Source organism: Amborella trichopoda, chromosome 12, assembly GCF_054954075.1.
Source record: "Amborella trichopoda isolate Santa Cruz 75 chromosome 12, AtrichopodaSantaCruz75HAP2 v2.0, whole genome shotgun sequence".
NCBI lineage: Eukaryota > Viridiplantae > Streptophyta > Magnoliopsida > Amborellales > Amborellaceae > Amborella > Amborella trichopoda.
This window is the reverse complement of record NC_142347.1, coordinates 46,949,580-46,972,746: the sequence shown is the minus strand read 5'-3', so window position 1 is coordinate 46,972,746 and position 23,167 is coordinate 46,949,580. Positions and strand designations below refer to the sequence as shown.

General features: G+C 33.9%; 1 protein-coding gene across 1 annotated transcript; it reads left to right on the top strand.

The window, feature by feature from the left end:
- The first annotated feature begins 12,634 nt into the window (after positions 1 to 12,634).
- Positions 12,635 to 15,001, top strand: IAA33 (indole-3-acetic acid inducible 33). The gene is made up of 2 exons (XM_006845576.4): positions 12,635 to 14,009; positions 14,807 to 15,001. The coding sequence occupies exons 1-2, from the start codon at positions 13,600 to 13,602 to the stop codon at positions 14,880 to 14,882; spliced, it is 486 nt and encodes a 161-aa protein (XP_006845639.1). The 5' UTR covers positions 12,635 to 13,599; the 3' UTR covers positions 14,883 to 15,001.
- The last annotated feature ends 8,166 nt before the right edge of the window (positions 15,002 to 23,167 follow it).

Genomic DNA, 23,167 nt, shown 5'->3' with positions numbered 1-23,167 from the left:
ATTTTCACCCAAATTGGGTGTTTTCCTCTTTGGGGCTTATTTGGATTCATTTTTTCTTCTTATTTATTTATTTATTTTATTTATTTATTTATTTTTCAGTTTCCTGCATTAGGTTTTTGGTTACTAGGCTTGTTTTATATGGTGAGTTGAAAGAAGATAGGTTGGTTGAGTTTGCAGATCTATCCATGGCTGTGTCTTTGGAGTTGCTTATTCCTTTCAGCAGTTTCTGATTGGGCAGGTGCCCGTGCCCAAAACTTCAAATCGGCCTTAAGGTTGACATTAGAGAAAGAGATCTCCATTGTTGCGTCTTTGAAGCTGCAGATTTTTTCTGCAGTTTCTGATTGGGCAGGTGCCCATAACTTCAGTTGGGGATTTAGGTTGACATTTTGATTTGAACTATATAAAAGGAGAGTGACATGTGTTGCTGTTGCTGGACCACTAAGTAATGAAAAAAATATGCCTTGGCTTTCAGCTTTTAGCGGGCTCGTGGGATTCAAACTTCGACGTTAAGAACAGAGAAAGAGCCTTGATCAAGGACAGGAGAGGTCCCAAAAAAAAATATTAAGAAACAGTCAGCAATATGCAATTACAAACGCCATGAGAAAGCAGGAGACCCCAAAAATGCATTATTAACCATGGTCATTGATATGCAAATTTACCCAACCAGAAGAAAAATGGAGGAAAACCTGGTGTTGTGCTGCCTTGATCCCAAAAATAACCGAAACGGAGCTTACGCTAATTATATTCAAATAGACGTTTACGGATCATTGTCCAATATACAGATGTCAACAAAAAAGAGGAGGCTGGGGTCGTGGTGGTAGAATTCCATCTAGTGTTCACAAAATCGAATCGGAACGGATAATCGGACATGGGCTTGGAAGCGGTTTAACTGGTCTAATCGGCAAATCGGCCGATTCAACCGCTCTAACCGGGTAAGTTTCGGGTTATCAAAGAAGCGTCGAAAAAAAAAAAAAAAAAGTACTAAAATATGAAAAGGATATATAAGAGGGCAAGCTTCCTATGCTTCCTCTACAACATAAAATTTATATACTTCTTTTTATCCAATCGTTCATTCTGAATGGATGGTTAAGATTGTCTCAATCACAATGTCACGTCTCTATATTATTTTAATTTTAATTTTTTTTTTATATAAATTATTTTGACATCAAATTTTGGATGTCCAATCTTCTATTAAACTCGCACAAGTGAAAAATATAAAAAATATTTTCAATAAGTAAAATGACCAAAACATTCTTGAAACTTTCAAGGGGTATTTTGATCATTATATTTTATAGAAAAATTATTTTTAATATTTTTTATACCTTTAAAACTTCCAAATGTCATATTCATAGACTTTGTATAAAAAAAATTGAAAATAAAATATTTTAAGATGTCGGACTAAGATCAAACGATAAGTCTCTTTTGATCAAAATTGGACGGCTGGATGGTAAGGGAAGCGTAGATCTTCTATACTGTAGGGGAACTATAGAAGTCTTTCCCTATAAAGAATGATTAAAATAAAAAACATTCAAATGAAGTTGAAAATTAAAGAAAAAAATGGATTTTAACCCATTTTACATTTTACAAGGACTATTTTTCTAAAAAAGATGGGAAAAATATAAAGTGAGTATTGATGACCAATTTTTTTTTTTAATCTTTTCCATAATATAAAGAATATTTAAAATTACATTACAAATCAAATTCCTTATTTTTGAGAATTTATATACATTTTTTTATTTTTTATTTTTTTAAATACCGGTTGATCACCCTAACTACCCAAAACTGGAACAGGCCACTGGCCGGTTCCAATCTAACCGGGCGGTTAGTGGTTAGATCGGGCGATTTTGCAAACAATGATCCTCGCAGCTAGTTACCACATCGTGGTTGATTCCCTCAATTAACACTTTTAAAATGTAATTCCTTAATCTACTTAAAAAACGGGTAAGTGCTCGTCTTTCCCACTGAATTCCCCAAAAAAAAACAAAAAACACAAAAACAAAAAACATAAAACAAAAAACAAAAAATAAAAAATAAAAAACAAAAAAGAGAGAATAGCCACTGAATTACCCACATCATAATTGTCACATTATAGTTTCCATTCCCACGACTAACACTACTTCACTAATAGCTTCAAAAAGCTAACTTCTAATCTACACTAATACTTTAAAAAAACTAACTTCTAATCTACTTAGAAAAACGGGTAGAGGCCTGCCTTTCCCATTGAATTACCAAAAAATAAAAAAATAAAAAATAAAAAATAGAAAAGAAGAAGAGAAGGGAAGGAATCAAAGGGTAAAAGTATACCATAAGCATTAAGTAAGCCATTGGCATTAAGTAAGCCACTGCTCTTTGTCTTATTTTCTTTTTATTTGGCCATCTTATCTTGATCCAAAATAAACTCAAATCAATACTTTTCCAAGTGCCGAACAAATACCTTTTGGTGAGAGGGTTTCTTTCTTTTTGTAGACTAATTTAAAAAGAGAAATGATCTTATAGGACCCGTCTCCACCCATGTGTGCAGGACCTCAAAGAATCACCATTAAATTTACCACGGATCTATAGAAAAGTCAAATTCCACACATGACATGTGATAACTTTTCTAGAGATCCGTACCAACTTTAATGGTGATCCTTTGGAATCCTATACACATATTAGGGGAGGGTCCTATAGGATCATTACTCATTTAAAAATAGAGACGGGTTTTTGGATTTGGGATGAGAGATATCCGATGGCAGCAACAAGGTAGGGATTGTATACTATAAGACTGACTATATTTGGAAGAAAAAAAGTCACAAACATCATTAGGTGCCAGATGTAACTAATTTGTTTAGTGTGTCGTGACTCACTTGAGTCCACTCAGACTTGGCAGAGAAGTAACTCAACCTCGCCCCCAAGGTGGGTACATAACTCAGGGTTATATATTTTTTAATTTTTTTTTAAAATTGTTTTATAATCTTTTAGTATATGATTTTGATGTATTTGGCAAAGAGTATTATATATTTTTTTAATTTTTTTTAAAATTATTTTATAATCTTTTAGTATGTGATTTCAATGTCTTTGGCAAAGATTGATAGTGTCTTTTGCTATAATCACTATTTCCATACTTTTTTCTTTTTTTGGATTTTTAAAAGGGTGTGGTTTGTATAGAGCTGATGCTTTAAACAATTAAATTAGAGCTCACCTTCAAATAGTATCGAAAAATATGGTTTTAATGCTAGACATTTTTGTAATAGCCTTGAAATATATTTTTATCTCTATTATAAAATTTAAAGATTAAAAACTAGTGTAGATCGAGCATGTCTATGAAAACTTGAAAATCTTGAAAATTGACGGTCAAAAAATGCATTACAATATGCACTATTTTCAAAACTTGAAATCCATTTTTTTCTCATGCCCATCTATCGGGATGTCGAGATGATCAATTTGATGATATTTGGGCATCAAAACAACCTCTTCTAATGATATGTTTGAAGTAGGCTCTAATTTGATTGTTTAGAGTCTAGGCTCTATATAAACTTTTCCCTTTTTAAAATATCCTAAACTTTTAATTGTTTTTTAAAATCTATTTTCTCTCCACATTTTGAAGCATGTTTGAAAATTTTAAAATCAGTTTTAGGTTTCAATTTACTTTGACTATAAGAATTTTTTTTTTTTTTTTTTTTTTAATGTCTTTAGGGCTCAAAGGGCTGGTGCTAGGCTCGGCCTAATAACTCGCTCAGCCAAGGGCGAAGAAAAATTTCAAATGGTAGTTGTGACCTTGTATGAAGTAGTAAGAATAGATTAGAGGACTTATGAACATAATGAGAGTACGAACCTTACCCTAGTGGTTAATGGCAGACGACGATTCGTGAAACCAACTCAAAGTAGTTGGAAAAAAGCTATGATGATGATAATGATGACTTGTAGGTAACATTGTACCCAACCTGTATAATCTTATTGTATATTTCCTCCTAAAGTAATGCCATCTGAGATAACAACTTAAAAGGCGGATTATCTCATGGAAGGTCATTGTAATTCACACATCAAGAGCTGCGAATTAGACATGGAAAAAGTTATGGTAAAGTTGACACTTTAAAATGCAGAATAGAGGTGCGCCTCAAAAATCCCTCCAAAAAAGTTGTTTTGATGTTGGAAAAATATCTACTTGATCATCCTTACATCGAGATGTACAAAATGCGGAAAAAAAAGATTTCAAGTCCCAAAAAAAAAAAAAAAATCTTGCAACATATTATCAGGGCCATCCATTTTCAAGGTTTTCATATGTTTATAGATCTGCTTGATTTGGACCCTAGATTCTCAAGTCATCGGAAGAGTTTCCAATATCAAAATTACATCTCATGACTAAGTTTGGAAGTGCGTGTTATTTAATATTGCAACCTTCGGCAAACCACTAGATAAATACGCTGAAAGTCATCTCTCCCCAAATACTGACCAAAGTACTCACACTATGAAACTTGCCTCTTCCATTGGGAACAGGTCTAGTCTCTCCCAGTTTCTATCCGAAGTCTTCTTGAACTGTTTTCTATACGGATGGGGTTTGGTGTGTTAATCGATGCACTCTATTCAACTACAATCTCCTTCCAAAATACATCTTCGAGATTGAATTTTAAAATTTAACATGCTGGTAATGTAACCACAAATTCATGAATCAAAGAAAAAAAAGAAGAAGAGAAATTTATCAAAATACTTATAAGGGATAAACTATTTAACATTCTACCCTTTTGTACCCATTCCAATTCAAGATCATCATATAACAATTAAATCTAGCATTAAAATTCTATATATACAACCAGATTAGGATTTTACTAGAAATTTGAAAAAAAAAAACGTGTAAAAGATATAAAAATAACGTGGAAAATTGAAACCTATAGAAATCAACAAGTAATAAAAAGTATTTGAAATTATGTCTAACACTCTTCAAACCCAGAAGCCCAACTGAATCTTGCATAACATGCACAAAATATGGAATTAATTTAAACAATTCGAGGGTCTTTCACAAAAAATCATGAAATACCAATTATAGATTGAAGCTATCACGTTTTGAAGAGAAATCCCTATGGACATTGCGGATTAAACTGATAAATCCAATTATTTGTGCTCATATTTTCAATATTTGTCAGAACTTTCCACTCTCGAATCTCTTCAATTTCGGTGTTTAATCGAACAAATAGTTACATAGAGATGAACGAGGCCCTAAAAGTGAGGATTTTGACATAAGAGTCATGAATTTTGGTGAAGAAATGAGAGATTTTTTTTTTTTTTTTTTTTCTTTTTAAATGCGGTTCCAAACCTGGAACTAATCTTTGCTTGTTCTAGTCAAGAGTTAACTCGTAAAATAATAATTTTGCTGGTAAATTTTTTGATTTAACCACCACAATAATAACTACCCAAAAACACCACAATGATGTTTTTTAATGTTTTGAGGTGGTTAGATAATAGGGGTCCTTTTATTGATGCGATAAGTATTCTACTGCCGCGTACACTCTGTATTTTCTCCCTCGAGAAAAATCCTAACTAGAATTAGTTATAGGATCCTAATTTTGGGGATGTGACCTCTTCATCCCAAAGATTAACCTCATTAAAAAATATTTTTTAATTATACCTTATATGAACTTAAAAAATTAATGTCTCGTTAAAAAATATTTTCTAATTATACCTTATATGAATTAATGGCTCATTAAAAAATATTTTCTAATTATACCTTATATGAACTTAAAAATTAATGTCTCAAGATTGAATAGAGTATACTTTTTGTAAATAGTTAGATTTAAATGTTAAAAAACTCAAATTTCAATTTTTTCTTAGTCAAAATAATAATATAAAAAATCTTAAGTGGTTACCAAAATTTAGGTCGAAAAAATCCTCTCAAGTAGATCTTGTGATGAAGGGAGTAGAAATAAACTATGCTCCTAAGGGAACGTATGTGGTCATCACAATCATCATCATCCAATCAATGAGTCTATTGTGATTTATATAATGCGTAGGACCATTATTGAAGCCATGTTATGCCTTGGAGGTCCCGATCCCTCCTTTATCACCGTCCGACCCATTGAATTGTTCGGAAATTTTATTTAGGTGTAGAAACTATATCCTCGAGCAGTATTTTTAGAACCTAGCAATTTCTTATTTGAATCGTCAATTTGGAAGGGAATTGTTTAAGACCGAACCGGTTCTGAGATGGTATGTTTTTGAATCGACGCCTCCATCAAACCCCTCTTATATATTTTTTTCTTGTTTTTTAAGTTTATTTAATATTTTATTAAACACCTTAATTCTCAGCCTCTTAAACCCCCATTTCAATTTTTTTTATTTTCAATATTTTTTAGAACATCGATTCAAACCAATCCAGCGATCAAACACAGATTTGTTGATCAACAATCTGCTATGCCGATCCAGGTTTTGAAAATTTGCTCTTGAGTATTTTAGGGTTGAACATTTTGAAATTTCTCGCGTATATGACAAGCATGCTTACTTGCCATTGCCAATACACACCAATCCCATGAAATTGCTCTCATTCCAATGTTGTGCTGTCTCCTTTTCATTAAATTGTTTATTGAGTCTCTTTTTTTTTTTTTCTTCTGAATGATGCATTGTTTGTGAGTACTTCCTTTGAAAGTTTATATGGATGGTGTTGAATGCGGACAATAGCCAGAAAAGCAGGGCTTTTGCCATGTTTTTGCCGGCCTAAGTCATTGCATTAACACTCTTTGAATGTGGCATCACACTTGTTCTGTTTTGTTGCTTCAAATAAAAAACAGTTAAAAATAAAACCCAACTAGGAATGAGCTTCCTCTTGCAAACTACCCTAAAAAAAGGAGGACCGAAATGCTCTTTCATGCACTGGTCTCTATCTTCTCTCTCCCTCTCTGAATTTTACCGAAATGTGTTGCCAAACAGCGGCCACATAACGCAAATGCCAACAACAATAATTTATGGAACAAAAAACTTCTCTCTCTGTCTCTCTGCCTTTTCAAACTGTTATTGAAAAACACCCTCGTTGCACCAACCAAGTAATAAGCCTTGGCAAATGGGTAACTATTTCCCAATTCCCACAGCAAATATTGGTTTTTTATGTCTTTGGTAGTGGGTAGAAAGGTATGGTAAATGTTTTGGGAGGGCACCAACCCTCATCTCAAAACATTACGGTAACTTTCAAATCAATCTTTTCGATCTTGACCAAGAATAAAGATTTTAAAATTATAACACATTACTTAATTATAACACACTACCTACACCAGTCTACTTTCAAGTGTTCACCTATCCATAAGATCTGTAAAAAAAAAAAAAAAAAAAATTAGCTATATTAATTGATTGTAATGGAAATTTATTTTAGAGTCATCATAGAGATTTCTTAAAATAGGCACTTGATACAAACCGCAACCTTGTATTATTCATGTAGTTGCATAGGTGGGTGCAACTATTTTCTCTCTATTTAATGATGACTTCTGAGTTTTCACGAAGGGGGTATTGAAGTTAGAGCTTTCTCTTATGGAGATAACATGCACCATGACTTTTGCATCAAACTTCGAATTGAACTTTCACTTGTATCACTTTTGTGTCCGAACGGTTTGAAAGAAAGAGGACTCTACCAGCAGAAATCATTTTTGGATCTTTTGGGGGAAGCCATGTTTTTCGAGCACTTGTTAATTAGAATCCTTTTTTAAATTGGAAATATTTATAAACCATCACCGAGAAAATAGTTCTTCTCAAAACCTGAATCGGGTAGAACAGAGGCATGTCAAATAACTGGATCTTAGGATCAGTTTGGTAAAGTCCAAATCTGCGCCCAAAAAATATTAAAGAATAAAAAATAAAATAAGGGTTAATGAGGGTGCCTGCCTATTCCCAACAAGATCAGTCGGTTTTGAAACACTAGTTCTTCTAAAATCTTATTCCAAAATGGGATTTTATTTAAATACGATAATCGATCAATTATTTGACATTTCACCCATTTTCAACTATTCCAATTATGATTATTGTATATTTTAAAGTGATTGTCTTAAATTAAATGGAGAAAAAGAGATGAAGTGTTAAATAGTTGGGCATTTTCATAAATTTCTTTAAAATTAAACTACTTATTTTCAGCTCCGAATAACTTGGGGATTGTACTTATCATACAAAAAAATCACAATTATTCCTAGATGTCAAATTTCAAATCAAGATACTATGTTTGTGTCACAAAGTTGAATATCTTGGGGATTGTTACTTATCATACAAGAAAGTCACAATTATTCTTAGATGTCAAATTTCGAATCAAGATGCTATGGTTGTCTCACAAAGTTGAAGAAAACGATTATTGGACCTTCAGCTTTGTCAATAACACATCCTTAACCGTTCGATTCCTCATATATAAATCGATACATTCTACCAAAGCATAATTGTGAAAACTAAATGGTTTGGATACTTTTCCATGGTCATATCCACACTTTTTGCTTTGAACGCCTAATCAAAATCTAATTTAGGAAAAAGTTTATATAAGGTGTTGACCTTATACTGTAGAGGTAAGAAACACCTCAAATAACCATTAAAAAAGGTTGTTCCGTCACTATAAAATTCTCCAATTGATCATCTTGACCTCGATATATATGGACATGAAAGAATAAATGAATTTCAAATCTTAAAAATAATACATCTTAAACATATTATCTAGACGGTTCATTTTCAAGATTTTTTAGTGCTTACATATGCGCTAAATTTGTACCATTTTGAGCTTTCAATGTCATTATGAGGGTAAAAATAAACTTTTAGGCTATGATAAGAGTTTTGGCACCAAAAATACATCTTTTAATGAGATTTTGCAAACCTCACCCATCTTTTAATGAGATTTTGCAAACCTCACCCATTTATTTATGCACATATAAAAGTAGGAGACTTTTTGTACGGCATATGTTGTCATACGATCCAGCCTGAATCAAACAATTTTCCTAATATTAATTGGGTTACTGTGATAAGCCCCATAGAACACTAAATCAAATAATCCACCCCTCGCCATTGAAAAAGTTCAGATTTAACAGAAAAACTCGAGTAGTAATAATATGCAGGGAAAAAGACTTGAATACAAAATAATAGAGAAATTGAGGTGAAACAAATAGAAAGTTAAATACTACCGATTCTGACGTATTAAATGAAAATACTGAAACAGAGGAATATTGTACAAAGCTTAGAGAGATATTTGCGTTTGGTTCGGTTTGGTTTTGGTTGAGAGAGAGGAATTATTGGGGAGGCCCCGTGGATGAGCATGCTACATTCAAAGAGAGCTTGCCGGTTTTGGAGATAGTAGATAGCTGTCCGGAGTTCAAAATTTTGAATAGTTGTTTAGTATTTTGAACATGGAACAACAAAGAACTAGAAAAGAACAAGCCACATCAAGATAGCTCCCAGGTTTTGGGGATAGGAGATAGATGTCCGGAGTTCTAGCAGGTGTTTAGTATTTTGAAAATAGGGCAACAAAAAACTAAAAAAGAATAGCCCCAGTGTTTGACGACTTAAGAAAAAAAAAATTCGACAAGAGGAAATGGTGCTGCTCGTAATTTTCTTAAAAAACAAAAAAAAAGATTAGGGAGTAAACAACGCTGTAAATTGAGACGTAGGGCGCCGACCATGGTGGTGTGGGTCAAACAAAAGCGCCGAGCCGTTCGGCGCCCGCAGCGCCCACAAAACACCACCCCCTCTCTCTGCTCCTCACGGATTACAAGACGCAATCACTTGCCCTCTCCCTTTATTCACACTCTTTCTCTCTCCCACTTTTCTCGTCGTCTCTCTCTCTCTCTCTCTACCCCTAAACATAAGCAAACATCTTTCTCTCACCCCAACGCTCTTTCTTTCTCACCCCAACGCTGTAACACAAAACAAGCATCTCTCTCACACTCCACCATGAAACAACCGTCTCCAAGTAAATTGAGCATTTCTCTCCAAACCACCCCCCATAACACATTTTCTCTCTCCTCAATATAACCCCAACAAACATTATCTCAAAACCTCTCCCCAAATATCTCCCTTGATCATAGGGGTCGCAACTCAATCTCCCTTCACCATAGGGATGACAACTGGGTCCATCGACCCAATTGCGCGATCTCATCTCAATCTAGACCTAAATAATTGGATCTGGGTTAGGTTCAGGCTTGGCTCAAAAGTAGTTTTTCAGTCTAGACCTAAAAAATTGGATCTGGGTTAGGTTCAGGTCAAGGTCAAAGGTAGTGTGTCAGTCTAAACCTAATAATGGGATCTGGGTTAGGTTCGAGTTTAGATCAGAGGTGATGTCTTGATCAAGACCTAATAATTGAATATGAGAGTAGGTTTAGTTCTAGATTAAAGTTGTGAATATTTATATATTATAAAATATTTATAATAAAAATGATTTTCCTTTTATCTAGACCCAGAGATAGGTCACTTATGGCTCCAATAACCTGACTTTATACGAGTCTGAAGTGACCTGAGCCCAACCTCACCTAATAGAAAACCCTAATTGGCGAACTTTATCTTTTTTTCTTTGTTCTTTTTTTTTCTTCTTTTCTTTTTGCTCCTTCTCTCATGAATTCCATGAAAACAAAATCAAACATTCATGATTAATATATCAACACACATTTCTCTTTCTCCCCCACGTATTATAAAAGAAAGAAACATCTGTCTGTCTACATTCTCCGATTACAAGTATCTAAAAAAAAAATTAAGTTATCAAATGTACCAAAAACATGAACTATTTAACATTTTATATAATTCTATTTTATGTGATTCTTTATTTAATTCAAATATCTCATCAATTGACTAACTGAAAAATAGCAGGGAGGAAATTATAAATTTATAACAAATCACCTGGAGACCTTTTCCTCTCCTAACCAATACATTTTTAGAATGACATTTTTGTCGCAGTTCGTTTTCAAAATCTTTGAAAAATATTTTTAGTTAACTAACTTTGCCCTTATGTGGAAAATCAATTAGAAGGCCACGCTGGCTTTCTTAATAGAGCTAAAATTTGAAAATCCGGAAAATTAGTTTTCTACTTTTCTCATTTGTTAAGAAAAGTATGAATAAATGAATAAAAGACAAAGTCTTCCCATCTAAAATTTTGAAATCCCATTGAGTATCTTATTTTTTAGGGTGTCTTTTGTATAAGGCTGAGGCCCTAAACAGTCAAAGTGGGACGTATCTTCAAATGGTGTCGAAATATGTTGTTTTAATATCAGAAATTTTTATAATGGCCTGAAATTTTATTTGCATCTCTAATTATAAAATTAAAGTTAAAAATAATGTAGATCGAGCATATCTATAAATATTTGAAAATTGACGGTCTAGATAATACATTACAAGATGCACTATTTTCAAGATTTGAAATCTATTTCTTCTCTTGTCCATGTGTGTTGAGGTTGAGATAATCGAATCGAGGGTTTTTTAGTATTGAAATATCCTTATCTAATGAATTTTTGAGGTGTGACTAAACTTGATTGTTTAGGGCCTTACCCTTACATAAAATTTTTCTTATTTCTTAACCATTTTATCAAGAGAAATTTAAAAGTAAAATGACAAAATAGTCCCACATTCAAAATTAAATTTTCTCCCAAAATAGTTAAAGGCAATTATTTTGTTGTCTTGTTTGTAGCCTAGTTAGAGAAACTCCAATGACTTTAAAAACTGAAAAGTGGACAAAAATCTGCCCATTTTTTGGTTTTGCGTGGAAACCAAAAGGGATATAGTGGAACAACGATTGAAAACAAATTTTTGGTTTTGCGTGGAAACCCAAAAGGGATTGGAACAACGATTGAAAAAATCGTAATGGAGCCCGATTCATAAGGACCCGATTTCGGTTCAACGACCCTAATCCAATGGCCTAATCAGTCTCTATTTAACAAAGAAATTAGTTATAAAAATCTGGAAATTGGAGCAAACTAAAGACTGAATCAGGGAAATTCTGTGAAACTAGAGTAGTCCCCATTTGACTGGTTGGGGTGATTCCAAATTGGTTCCGTGATAATTGCCTAACTTGCCTAACTTATGATGTCCTATCTGACTGTGTTAACCATAAGTCAAACTAGAAATCTTTTAATCATTACTTTGTAAAATCCACCAATTAATTTTTTATCTAAAACCATCAAAGTTTGAGTAGTTCTTTTTTTAAAATTGGAATGATTAGATGGATCGTTCATCCCATAGATCTGTGTCAAAATGATGGATTGGTCGGGATCGAATCAATGATTTAGAAAGCATTAAAAAATAAAATAAATAAAATTTAAATTTAAAAATAAGTTTTATGAGGTGGGTATTTAGGACATAGAGAACATTAACTTTTAAGGAGAGAAAGAGAGAGGGAGGGGGGAAAACTTTAGGAAGGGGAGCAGGCCAGGACCTACACTTTTCTTTAATCCTGATCAATTATCGGTCCAAATGGTCGTTTCCAGATCCAGCTCACAAGGTTTTAAAACATCAATTTTAGCAATTTAACATGGAATGGAAATCATGGTGAATCAAGAAAGTCATTACAATAGTTAACTGTAGATTTAAAAAAAAGGATGGGTTTTAGTGTCATGGTAGAAAAGACCTAAGTTCTTTTGTCATAAACAAAAAGGTTGGGACTGGCATGTAATTTTGGCTTTGTATATATATATATATATATATACATGTCCTCATGCCTCGTGTCTTACGGTTTTGGGAAGAATCCAAAAGAGAAGACTCCTCAGCCTTCAACAACAAAGAGCGATTGCCCTGTGTCCCTTCTTTGCCTTTAATCGCCATTAATGGCGGAAAAGGATAACACGAAGCCAAGCCAAAGCCCTATATAGAGATAGGGAGAGAGAGCCACAAGGTAGAGAGGCTGATAGAGAGAGAAAGAGCCATGAAATAGAGTCTGCAATGAGATAGAGAGAGAAAGAGTCATGAGAGAGAGAGAGAGTAGTGAGGTAGAGATAGAGAGAGAAAGAGCAAGGAGATGAGTGAATGTGATGTCAGAGAAGGGAGGGAGGACGCCAACAAACAACATACACAGCTCTGACCGCTTCCCAACATTTGTGCTTCTGCATTTATAACTCCCTTTTTGGATTTCCCTGGATTGCACCCACCCTCTTCATGAAACTCTCTCCCTCTCTCTACCTCTTGTCCCTGTCTTTCTCTCTCTCGAAATTTCTCTGCAGCCCATCATCTCCATCTTGATGGCTTAGAAGCTCATATCTCTCTCTGTGTAGACTTCTGACCAACCTATTCATTTCTCTCTCTAGGTTTCCACAGAAACAATCTTTCTCTCTCTAGATTTTCTTACTGGCCCATCCCTCTCTTCCTGGTAATTCTCAGCAGCCCATCTCTCTCTCTCTACAATTCCCAGCAGGATATCTCTCTCTCTACACTTTCTAACAGTCTAGTTCTCTCTCTCTCCACATTTTTTAGCAACCGATTTCTCTCTCTACATTTACTAGCACCCCATCTCTCCCTCCCCACTCTCTCTACACTTCCTCTAAACCCTCTGCAAATCTCTCTCCCTCTATTGCCTACCACTACCACTCCATATCCCACATCTCTCTGTCTCTCTCTCTCTCCATTTCCAAGCGCCCCATCTTCTCATTCATCTCTCTCTCCATTTCTTAGCAACCCAACTTTCTCTCTCCTCTCTCTCTTATGGCGGACTTCAACGCCCACCAGCAAAGCTGCACTCGGCCATGGCCCGAAAATAGCAACGCCAACTCCACCTTCTACGCAAGAATTCTGGCAGCAAATCCCGACATTTCGGGCTCCCGAAACTCCCCAACTATTTCGCAGAACGCGGAAATTTCAGCGAACATGATGCCTTCTGTGACGGTGGTTTTGGAAGGTCGAGCCATATGCCAAAGGATAAGCCTTCAAAAGCACGGCAGCTATCAGAGCTTGGCCAAAGCTTTGCGTCAGATGTTTCTTGATATTTCTGGCGATTATTCGCTGGAAAAGTCACCTGAAAATGACTGCGATCTGTCGAACGCCATTCCCGGCTATTTTATTGCTTATGAGGATATGGAAGATGATCTTCTATTGGCTGGTGATCTCAACTGGAAGTAAGATCTCTCCCTCTTCAAATGCATATGGCATATATTTTCCTTGCCGTTAAAAAAAAAACATTATTAGCCTAAACTAATAACTCTCTCTAAAAATACGAGCTACTGCATAATGTCTTTTTTAAAAAAAAACATCATTATCCTAAACTAATATCTTTCTCTAAAACATGAGAATTGCAAAATGTCTATTGGAAAGAATGTACAGTATTTTTACCACGTTATTATTCTAGACTGACAATCTCTCTAAAAATGGGAGCCACCACGAATTATCAGTGTTTTTGCCTATAGGCGGTACCCCAATATAGCATGTCCATGGCGTACTCCTATTATCCATATAGCATGTCCATGGCAGTCAAAAAACATAGAAAACCTAGACCGGTAAAACACTGTTAAAAATCACCTAAACCTTAAGACGATTTTAAGAATTAACCCTAAAAATAGTTCAGTCATAAATAAAATATAACCATATTGCCCTTAGGGTATTATAGTATTTCTTTTAAAATAAAATTTAAAATCTTTTTACAGGGGCAGCAAAATGTGCGTGTCCCAATTTTTAGTTTAAGCCCCTATATAGAAAAAATAAAATTAAAATACATTATTGGTAGGATTTTAGCCTAAAATGTGAAATTTTAGGAATTATTTTAAAATTTTATACATAAAATAAGATTTTTATTTAAACTCTTAAAATAAAAAGTATAAAGAGATTAATTTACCCTAAGCAAAAGTTTTAGTGAGACGTGTTAAATTAAGATTGCGTTTTTTTAAGATCGTTTATTATTTTATTATGAAATTTACAGGGATTTTGTTCGTGTGGCGAAGAGAATAAGGATACTTCCCGTTAAGGCGAAGCAGAAGGCGTACGGGTCTCTCTAAGGCTTAAACTCCATTCAAAATAGGAAAATCACTTTTTCCAATCGGATTCCGTTATTTTCTTATGTATTTTTGGTAGCTTTTGCAATTTATAAGAGAAATTTTAGTCTTTATTTTCCCCATGTCATCCCTCCATTTTTAGTTTGCATAAATTTGTTCTTGTGGTGTCGGTTATGGTCTGAAGTGGCCTTTCGGAAAAAAAATGAAAAAGAGAGAAGAATGAGCAAAATAAGAGACAAGAAAAATAGTTTAAATGTAAAAGTAAGCGGGCAAACTTTCCATGCTTATATACTTTTCCTATCCAACAATCCATTCATTCATAATAGAATAGACGGCTGAAATGGCCCTAATCACATCCATTCAAAATGAACGATTGAGATGGTCCTAATCACAATGTCAGCCTCTCTACTATTTTATTTTTAATTTTTTTAAAAAAATATTTTTCCATCAAATTTTGAGCGCCCACTCCTCCCTTAAACTCGTGATTTTAAAAATATATAAAAAATATTTTAATTAAAATAAATTGATCAAAATACCTCTAAAAGTTTCGAGGGGTATTTTGGTTATTATATTCTATAAAAAAAATTATATTTAATATTTATTTTAGGTGTTCTCTATTGAGAACACGTACCAACTTTAATACTCATGTAATTTGTAGAAAAAAATTGAACTTGATCTAAATTTGACAGCTGAATGGGCGAAGTATATATCTTCAATGCTATATAAAAACCTTTCTCAAAGTAAGGGAAAGAGAAAAGAGAGAGAGAGGGAATGAAAGAGAAGCATAAGCAAAATAAAAGAAAAAAAAAATAGATAGTAAAAGTAAAAAGTGAAAAAATAGGGATGAAAGAGAGGAATATATAAGCAAAATGTGATAGAGAAGAAAGAAAGTGAGAATATATAAGTAAAAAATAGAACAATTTGGGGGGAAGGAGCAAATAAGCTAAATGAGAGAGGAGAAACAAAGTGAGAATGCAAAATTTAAATGACAAAAACCTAGAGTATTTAAATTCTATCTTGGATAGAGAAGTGAACCTTGGTGCTACCGCTTCGGTCGAAGCCTCCGGATTTTAAGCATAAACTGAAGAGAAGCGATGCTTGGTACTGCCGTTTCGGTCAATAAAGAAATAGCTCTATAAATGTATTTTCAAAATTTTTTTGATTTGAAATTTCTTTTATTATTTGTATGTATTGTATATATAAATATCTAATTTATTTATACTAAATTAAAAAAAAATTCAAAAATCTTCCACCGAATCGACTGAAGCACCTAATTGCTTCATGTTTCTCACCGAACCCAAAAAAAAAACTCTCAAACGAATCTACCAAAACATTGGGTAAAAGAGAGGGGGAATAAATTAAGTAAAACAAGAGAGAATAGGAAACTAGAACAACAGGGTAAAAAGGTGAGAATGTGAAAATAAAATCTAAAGGGACAAAGTAGAAAGAACTGAAAGAGATTTTCTGTTCTTGCATGGGCGTACTGCCCATTTGCTCTCTCGGGCAAAACTCAAGTTTTTGGATTAAAAAATTTGGAGCTGTAATCTATAGAACCCAATGACCAAAAGAAAACTAAAGGGTAAAACTTATTATACTTCCCCACGGATATATCTTATTCTTACATCCCCCATCTCCAAGGTTGAGATAGCCCCAATCACACTTTCACACATATACATTATTTTATTTTCAATTTTTTTTTTTACAAAACATTTTGACAACCAATTGTCCATTCCTCTTTTAGACTTGAAAAAAATATAAAAAATATTCGTGACAAAATTAAGAGTAATGATCATACGAAACCTTCCCATACCCATGTGTGTAAGACCTCAAAGGATCGCCCATTAAATGCCCATAATAACTTTGTAAGTTTTAAAGATATTTTGATCATTTATTTTTTAAATATTTTATCGTGCACTCTACTGAAATGATGATGTGTATCAATTTTATATTCATATGATTTGTAAAAAAATTCAAAAAATTAAATACTATGAGATGTTAGAAATAAAATGAAACGGTTAGTGGATTGACATTATGGCTGAAGCCATCCTAACCATCCATTTAGATGAGACGGGTGGAAGATGGGGATGTGCAAAAAACATATTTGGGTAGATAAGTATAACAAATTTTAGTAAAATAAAATATACTCTCTATGTTTCTAAAAAAGGGCCCCAAGAGTGTACAAGAACCGCTCAATTTACAAAAGGAAAGATATCCATGTTTAATAATTCAATATCCAAACTAATGGTTCGAAAATAATCATCATGAATTCATGATCCTTAAATAAATTCTGATAAAAAATTCCTCCCAAATGGCTATTATGCCGCAGGAGTTTTTGTACATTATGCTCACCGAAGAGCATGTTATACACATGAGAGAGACCTCGTGATATCCATTCCTAGTCTTGACACCCCCCATTAACAAATTAACACATTCAAAATGTAACCTACTAATCTACTGCAAAAACCAGGTTTGGGGCTGTCTTTCCCGCTAAATTAACCAGAAAAAAAAAAAGAAAAGAACAAAAAAAAAAAAGGTGAGAATGTAAAAGTGAAATACAGGAGGGTGAGCGACGTGGGAGTAGAGAGAGAGAGAGGAGGAAATAAATAAGTGAAATAATAGAGAGCAAAAAGACAAAAAAAGAATAGCGCTTCCAAATTTGTCATTGAATGGATGAAATAAAGAAGTGGGTTGCGGCAGAAACATGCAAAGACAGTTCATGTTTGTCTATTCGGTTTTGGGTTTCGAGATTTTAGAGTGAGAAATACGGCATGAAAAAGAAAGCTTCATGGTTGGTATGTAAAGGACGGTACACGCGTACATTTCTCTCCCTAAAAAATCACTTTCCCTTTTCCTCTACATTCCACAAAAATCACTTAATTTCTCTCTCTAGAACTCACTTCCCCTCTCTCTCTCTCTCTACAAGTATTAGCATACAACGCGCCAGTTGGCATAGAACCTCTCTCTAAAACCCTTCTGTCTGTCTGTCTTTCCCCATCAATCCCAACAAGAGTTGAGGATACTTGTATTCTCTCTCATCTATACTTCCATTTGTAGGCAACTCTCCTGCATTTACAGTAAGAAAACGATACTTACGTGTCCATGCTCTCATCTTTTCCTTTGCATTTATGCATCACTCCTTACTAAGCTTTTTCTCTCTCTCTCTCTCTTCCCTTTTGAATATTGGGCTACTCTCGTCCTTGCACGAATACAAACCTTGTTAATTAGCATAGGATGCTTGAATGAACTTTAATGCTCTCTCTCTCTCTCTCTCTCTCTACTCCTACCATTTCTTCACAACGGTAGAATATTCATTATGCTTGTATCCATGTTCCATTACTTTTTGGACACACATTCCTCTCTCTCTACTTTTTGATGTTCACAGTCGTGCACAAGTAAAAACAAAGACATAAAAACAGGCGTTATTGTGTTTTTTCACCCTGTTTCGTGCTTTGGAATTCAGGCTAGAGATAGAAAGTGATAAAAGTAGAGAGAGAAAGCACTACCTCTTTCTGTACTCAGGCTGTAGAGGGAGAAACATGTTGATCAATTTTTGCGTAAATCCATTGTCATCAGGATTGAACACTGACCATAAGCATTAAAAACAAAATACTACATATTTTATAGAGCTGGTTATCGGTTGTGGGTTGGGGGCAAAGTGGATGCAACTCTTAATTTAAGCCAAAAAAAAGAGGTGGGCTTCTCCATTTTTGGATATATAAAATTAAATTTTGATAGAAGTTCATTTAAAAACTCAAGAACAAGGGAAATATGAGGGTTAGAAATTATGGTGGTATTGTGGGTTTTTTGTTATCATGATCCGTGTGGATGTACCACACCAAATGAGGTAGAATTTAATGCTCGCTTACAAGGACTTTAGCTCCCACTGGAACAGCAGATCAGAGGACTTTGTGTAGAGGAGGGGATTGTGTTCATGTTATCAATTGATGCAATAAGGAGTGTTAACCACATTGGGGCTTGAGATGGACTTCGTTCTAAGTCATGGACATATGCAAGAATATGGAGGTGTTTTTTAAGAGTGCGGTTTCTATGAGGTTGTATCTTTAAACAATCGAATTAAGGCGTATTTCTAAATTTTATTGTAACATCTAATTTTGGTGTAAAAAATTCTTAAGATTATCTGAAAATCTTTTTTCATATCTAACTATAAAATTTAAACTCTAAAAATAGTTAAAATCAAGTAGATCTATAAGCGTATGAAAATATTGAAAATGGATGGTCTATATAATGTGTTGCGAGATACATTATTGTTGGGACTCAAAAACAATCGCACACCACACCCCCAATACCAGCCAAACCTGGATTACCCTAAGAGCTCCCATCAAAGTTCAACTTAAACCCACCACTCTGTGGTGCCACCCAAATACTTCTTGGTCTCATTTTTACTCTTCTCATCAAAAACAAATTTGACAAATTCAACAGAACATCTGAGTATGAAATCCCTCAACCTTCTTTAGTAACCGAGAACCAAGACTAAATAGACAAGTTTTTTACTTAGCAATCTATCAAAAGATAAACTCTCCCCTTCAAAAGTCTGCCAATTTATTTCTTTCCGAAGTTCCCAAAGAGTAACCCCTCTAACTATTTGCCACATTGAGATACCCACATAAGGTAAATGATGAAAAACTAATTGTAACACTAAAACCATCACAGATTGGGGCAGAGAAATATGAACCCCAAGCTTGTTTTTCGAATTAGACCCAACCTGCAATAGGCAGCCCAACCTCCATCGACTAAGCTGAAGCCAATAATATCAACTCAAGTTTCGGGCTGGGTCCAGAAATCTAGGCACGGTCTCCAAGTGTAAGCTGACCTGCATGGCCCAGACTAATCATGTTCTGTATTTTATTTATGATCTTTTAAAACATAAGAAAATTATATGAAGTGTCAACCATGTACTATTGAAGTATGGTGCACCATAAAATCCTCTAGAATATAGTGTTGTGATGTTAGAAACCCCCCCCCCCCCCCCCCCCAAATCGATCACCCGACATCAAAGGGATATGGATACATAGAAAAAGCGAATCCCATGTCTTAAAAGTACTATATCTTGTAACAAGTTATTTAAACTATCTAATTTTAATAATTTTAAATGTTTATAGATCTATTCGATCTGAATTATTTTTCAAAATTTAAATTTTATTACTAAAAATAATAATAAATATTGAAGCCTTCATCAAATATACTACATAGAAGTTATGTCTCGTTAAAAAATTTAGAGGCATGCCTTGCTTCTACGATACAAGGTGGGCACTACCCCAGTAAAAACTATCGTATTTAGTGGCCAAATCCAACCAATAGGATTGGGCCGGCTCCCAATAACAGGGCCCAGGCCCCTTAAACCCAGGCCCCGCCACGCCCTACGAAACCTCTATCTTCCAAGCTAGGCTCAAACCAGCCCGAGCCCAGGCCCAACAGTTTGCCAGTGTGAGGAGCCTGGTCAACTGTATAACATTTTGACATTTCCCGAAAAGTAGCATTGAAAATGAAATATCGGGTGACAAGCCAATGAGGGGGGCGTAACCTACATTTCGGGTTACAAGTCGATGAGGAGGTTGTAACCTACACCTCGCGACAAGCCTATGAAAGGGGCTAACCTAGGCAATCAGCCACGTCATATAATGACTTCTGCTTATATTGAAATTGTGACACTGGCAGTTTAATATATTAATAGAATACTGGAAAAGTTTACATAAAGCCTGCTTCAAAACTTTTACTAGAAGGTGTTGTTTTGAGATTCAAATATCATCAAATTGATCATCTCGACATCAAGATGTATAGACATGAGAAAAAAATAGATTTTGAGTTTTGAAAATAGTGCATCTTGTAACGCATTTTTGAACCGTTAATTTCTAAGATTTTCAAGATTTCATAGATATGCTCGATCTACATTATTATTTGTGAAGCTTTAAATTTTATGACTAAAGATGAAAATATAATTTAAAGTTTTATCATAAAACTTTTCAGTATTGAAACCATAATTCTGGATACTATTTGAAGTTGGCATGTAATTTAATTGTTTAGAACCTCGGCTCTATACAAACCACACCCATAGAATATTAACTAAATAACAAGTTTTCATTTCACTCGTGCGAAAAGCTGACTAAAGCTCTAAGATCCATGTTTGTTGGCTTCACATTTCAAAGTAAAAAACCTAACCATGGAGATGGTAGGAGACAGTTATTCTGAATAATGGGAGCATGCTTTCTATCTTTCCAAAAGACCGGGGTGGTTTTGTTTGGAAGAAAACAAACAAGACCTTTTTTTTTTTCTTTCTTTTCTTTTTTTTCAAAAAGGGTGGGGCTTGCATTAGGTACCCACCTTATACTATACGTGTAAGGCGCACCTCTAAATTTTATCGAATTATAAAGTTCCAGTTTTGGAAACCCTGCGATGACTTGAGAATCCATGTTCAACTCTAATTATGAAAATTAAAATTTTAAAAATGGTACAGATCCAGAAGATCTATAAACACTTAAATATCATGAAAATATATGATCAAATAACATGTTACAATATGTACTATTTTTCATCGTCATCATCAAAGCCTTTTCCTAACTATTTGGGATCAAGTTATAACGTAGATTCAGAATTTATAAAAAGTTTTGATGAAGTAAGTGTTAGCTACCTACCTAATACGATCCACCTCCTTTATCGGGCTTAGGACAAGTTAAGAGAAAGTTTAAGGTCATCACCCTTCTTAAACCTACAAGATGTACTATTTTTAGGATTTGAAATTTATTTGTTTTTTTTATATCCACATATCTCAAGGTCGAGATGATCAACTGGAAGGATTTCAACATTAAGAACACCCGCTTTTACTAGATTTTAGAGGTGCATCTTTTGTCTATAGTATAAGGTTGCAACTTTATATAAGCATTTTTCTTTTTAAAAACTAGGGACTTTTTTTTGTCCAAAAAAAAACAAAAACAAAGCTCTAAAATTAGTGGATTTCAGAGATTTTTCAGGATTTTTCATGATATAATCCAGACAATAATGTCATTAGTCTATAATCTTGTCCAGCTACCTTATAATTACTCCAATTTTGGCACTCTAAAAGATTTCTTACAGGAAAAGGAAAAGGTTTATATAAGGCATTGATCTTCACAGTGTCGAGTAAAAGTGAATCTCAAAAATTCACAAGAGAAGGTTATTTCGATGCTAGAATCTTTTATTCGTCATTTTAACCTCGAGAATATGAAAAAATAAATAAATAAAATCTAATAAAATGTACCTTGTAATATTTTTTGAAGATTTTTAAATGTTTATAGATCTATTCAGCCTGCACCATTTTTTTAAACTTATCAGGCCGATCTATAGGTTCCTGCCACTGAAATTGTAACTTCTGGAAGAATGTTGAGGTGAACCTTACTTTGATAATTTAAAGTAGATGCCTTAATTAAGCCATCTGTTATCCCCAAATTTCATGTTGCGGGTCACATTAATCACCCTCATGTTGCGGGTCACATTAATCACCCTCTAAACACCTTTATCAATTACTCAGTGATGTTTTGAGTTTATTTACTAAAGCAAGTGTGAGGGACCACGTGTTGAGTACCATGGATTGGTTAAATGTCAGTGATAAAATTCAGAAATTTTCTTTTATAACTAAAATCCCCAATATCTGTATCTTTCATTTATTTCTTCCAAGGAAAGCTCGGTATTTTATCCCCAAAAATTTCTCTTCCTTTAATTATTTATGTGAGAGAAAATCTTTTTTTTTTTTTTTTTGATCAAGTATGTGAGAAAATCTTTATAGTTTTTAAGGTGACCTATGTGAGAAAATCTTTATAGTTTTTAAGGTGACCTATGTGAGAAAATCTTTATAGTTTTTAAGGTGACGTATGCCACACAATGCACACCATGAACACAAAGTCATTCTGTGGGGATTGTTTTTAGTCTTTCACATTCTGGAGAGAAATCTCAACGTTGAATGCAAGTGTGAAGAGCAGGATTTTTTTTTGGATAAATCAGTAGAAAAAGGTAAGTCAGCTTATCCGGTTTTCTTGACAAACCAATGTTCGCAAACTTAGGCCGATTCAACTCAGAAATGGGCTGGTCCGGTTTTGATAGTTCTGCCAGATATTTTGAACAAATAATTTAAAAAAATTATATGTATAATATTAAAAAAAAAAAGATTTGTTTTTAATGTGTTTTTTTAATATCTTTTTTTATCGTTTTGACAAAGATTAGTATGAATACTTATTTTTACATTTTCCCATCTTTTAAAAAAATTCAACAGTACCCATACGCACAAATCGATTTTTTTT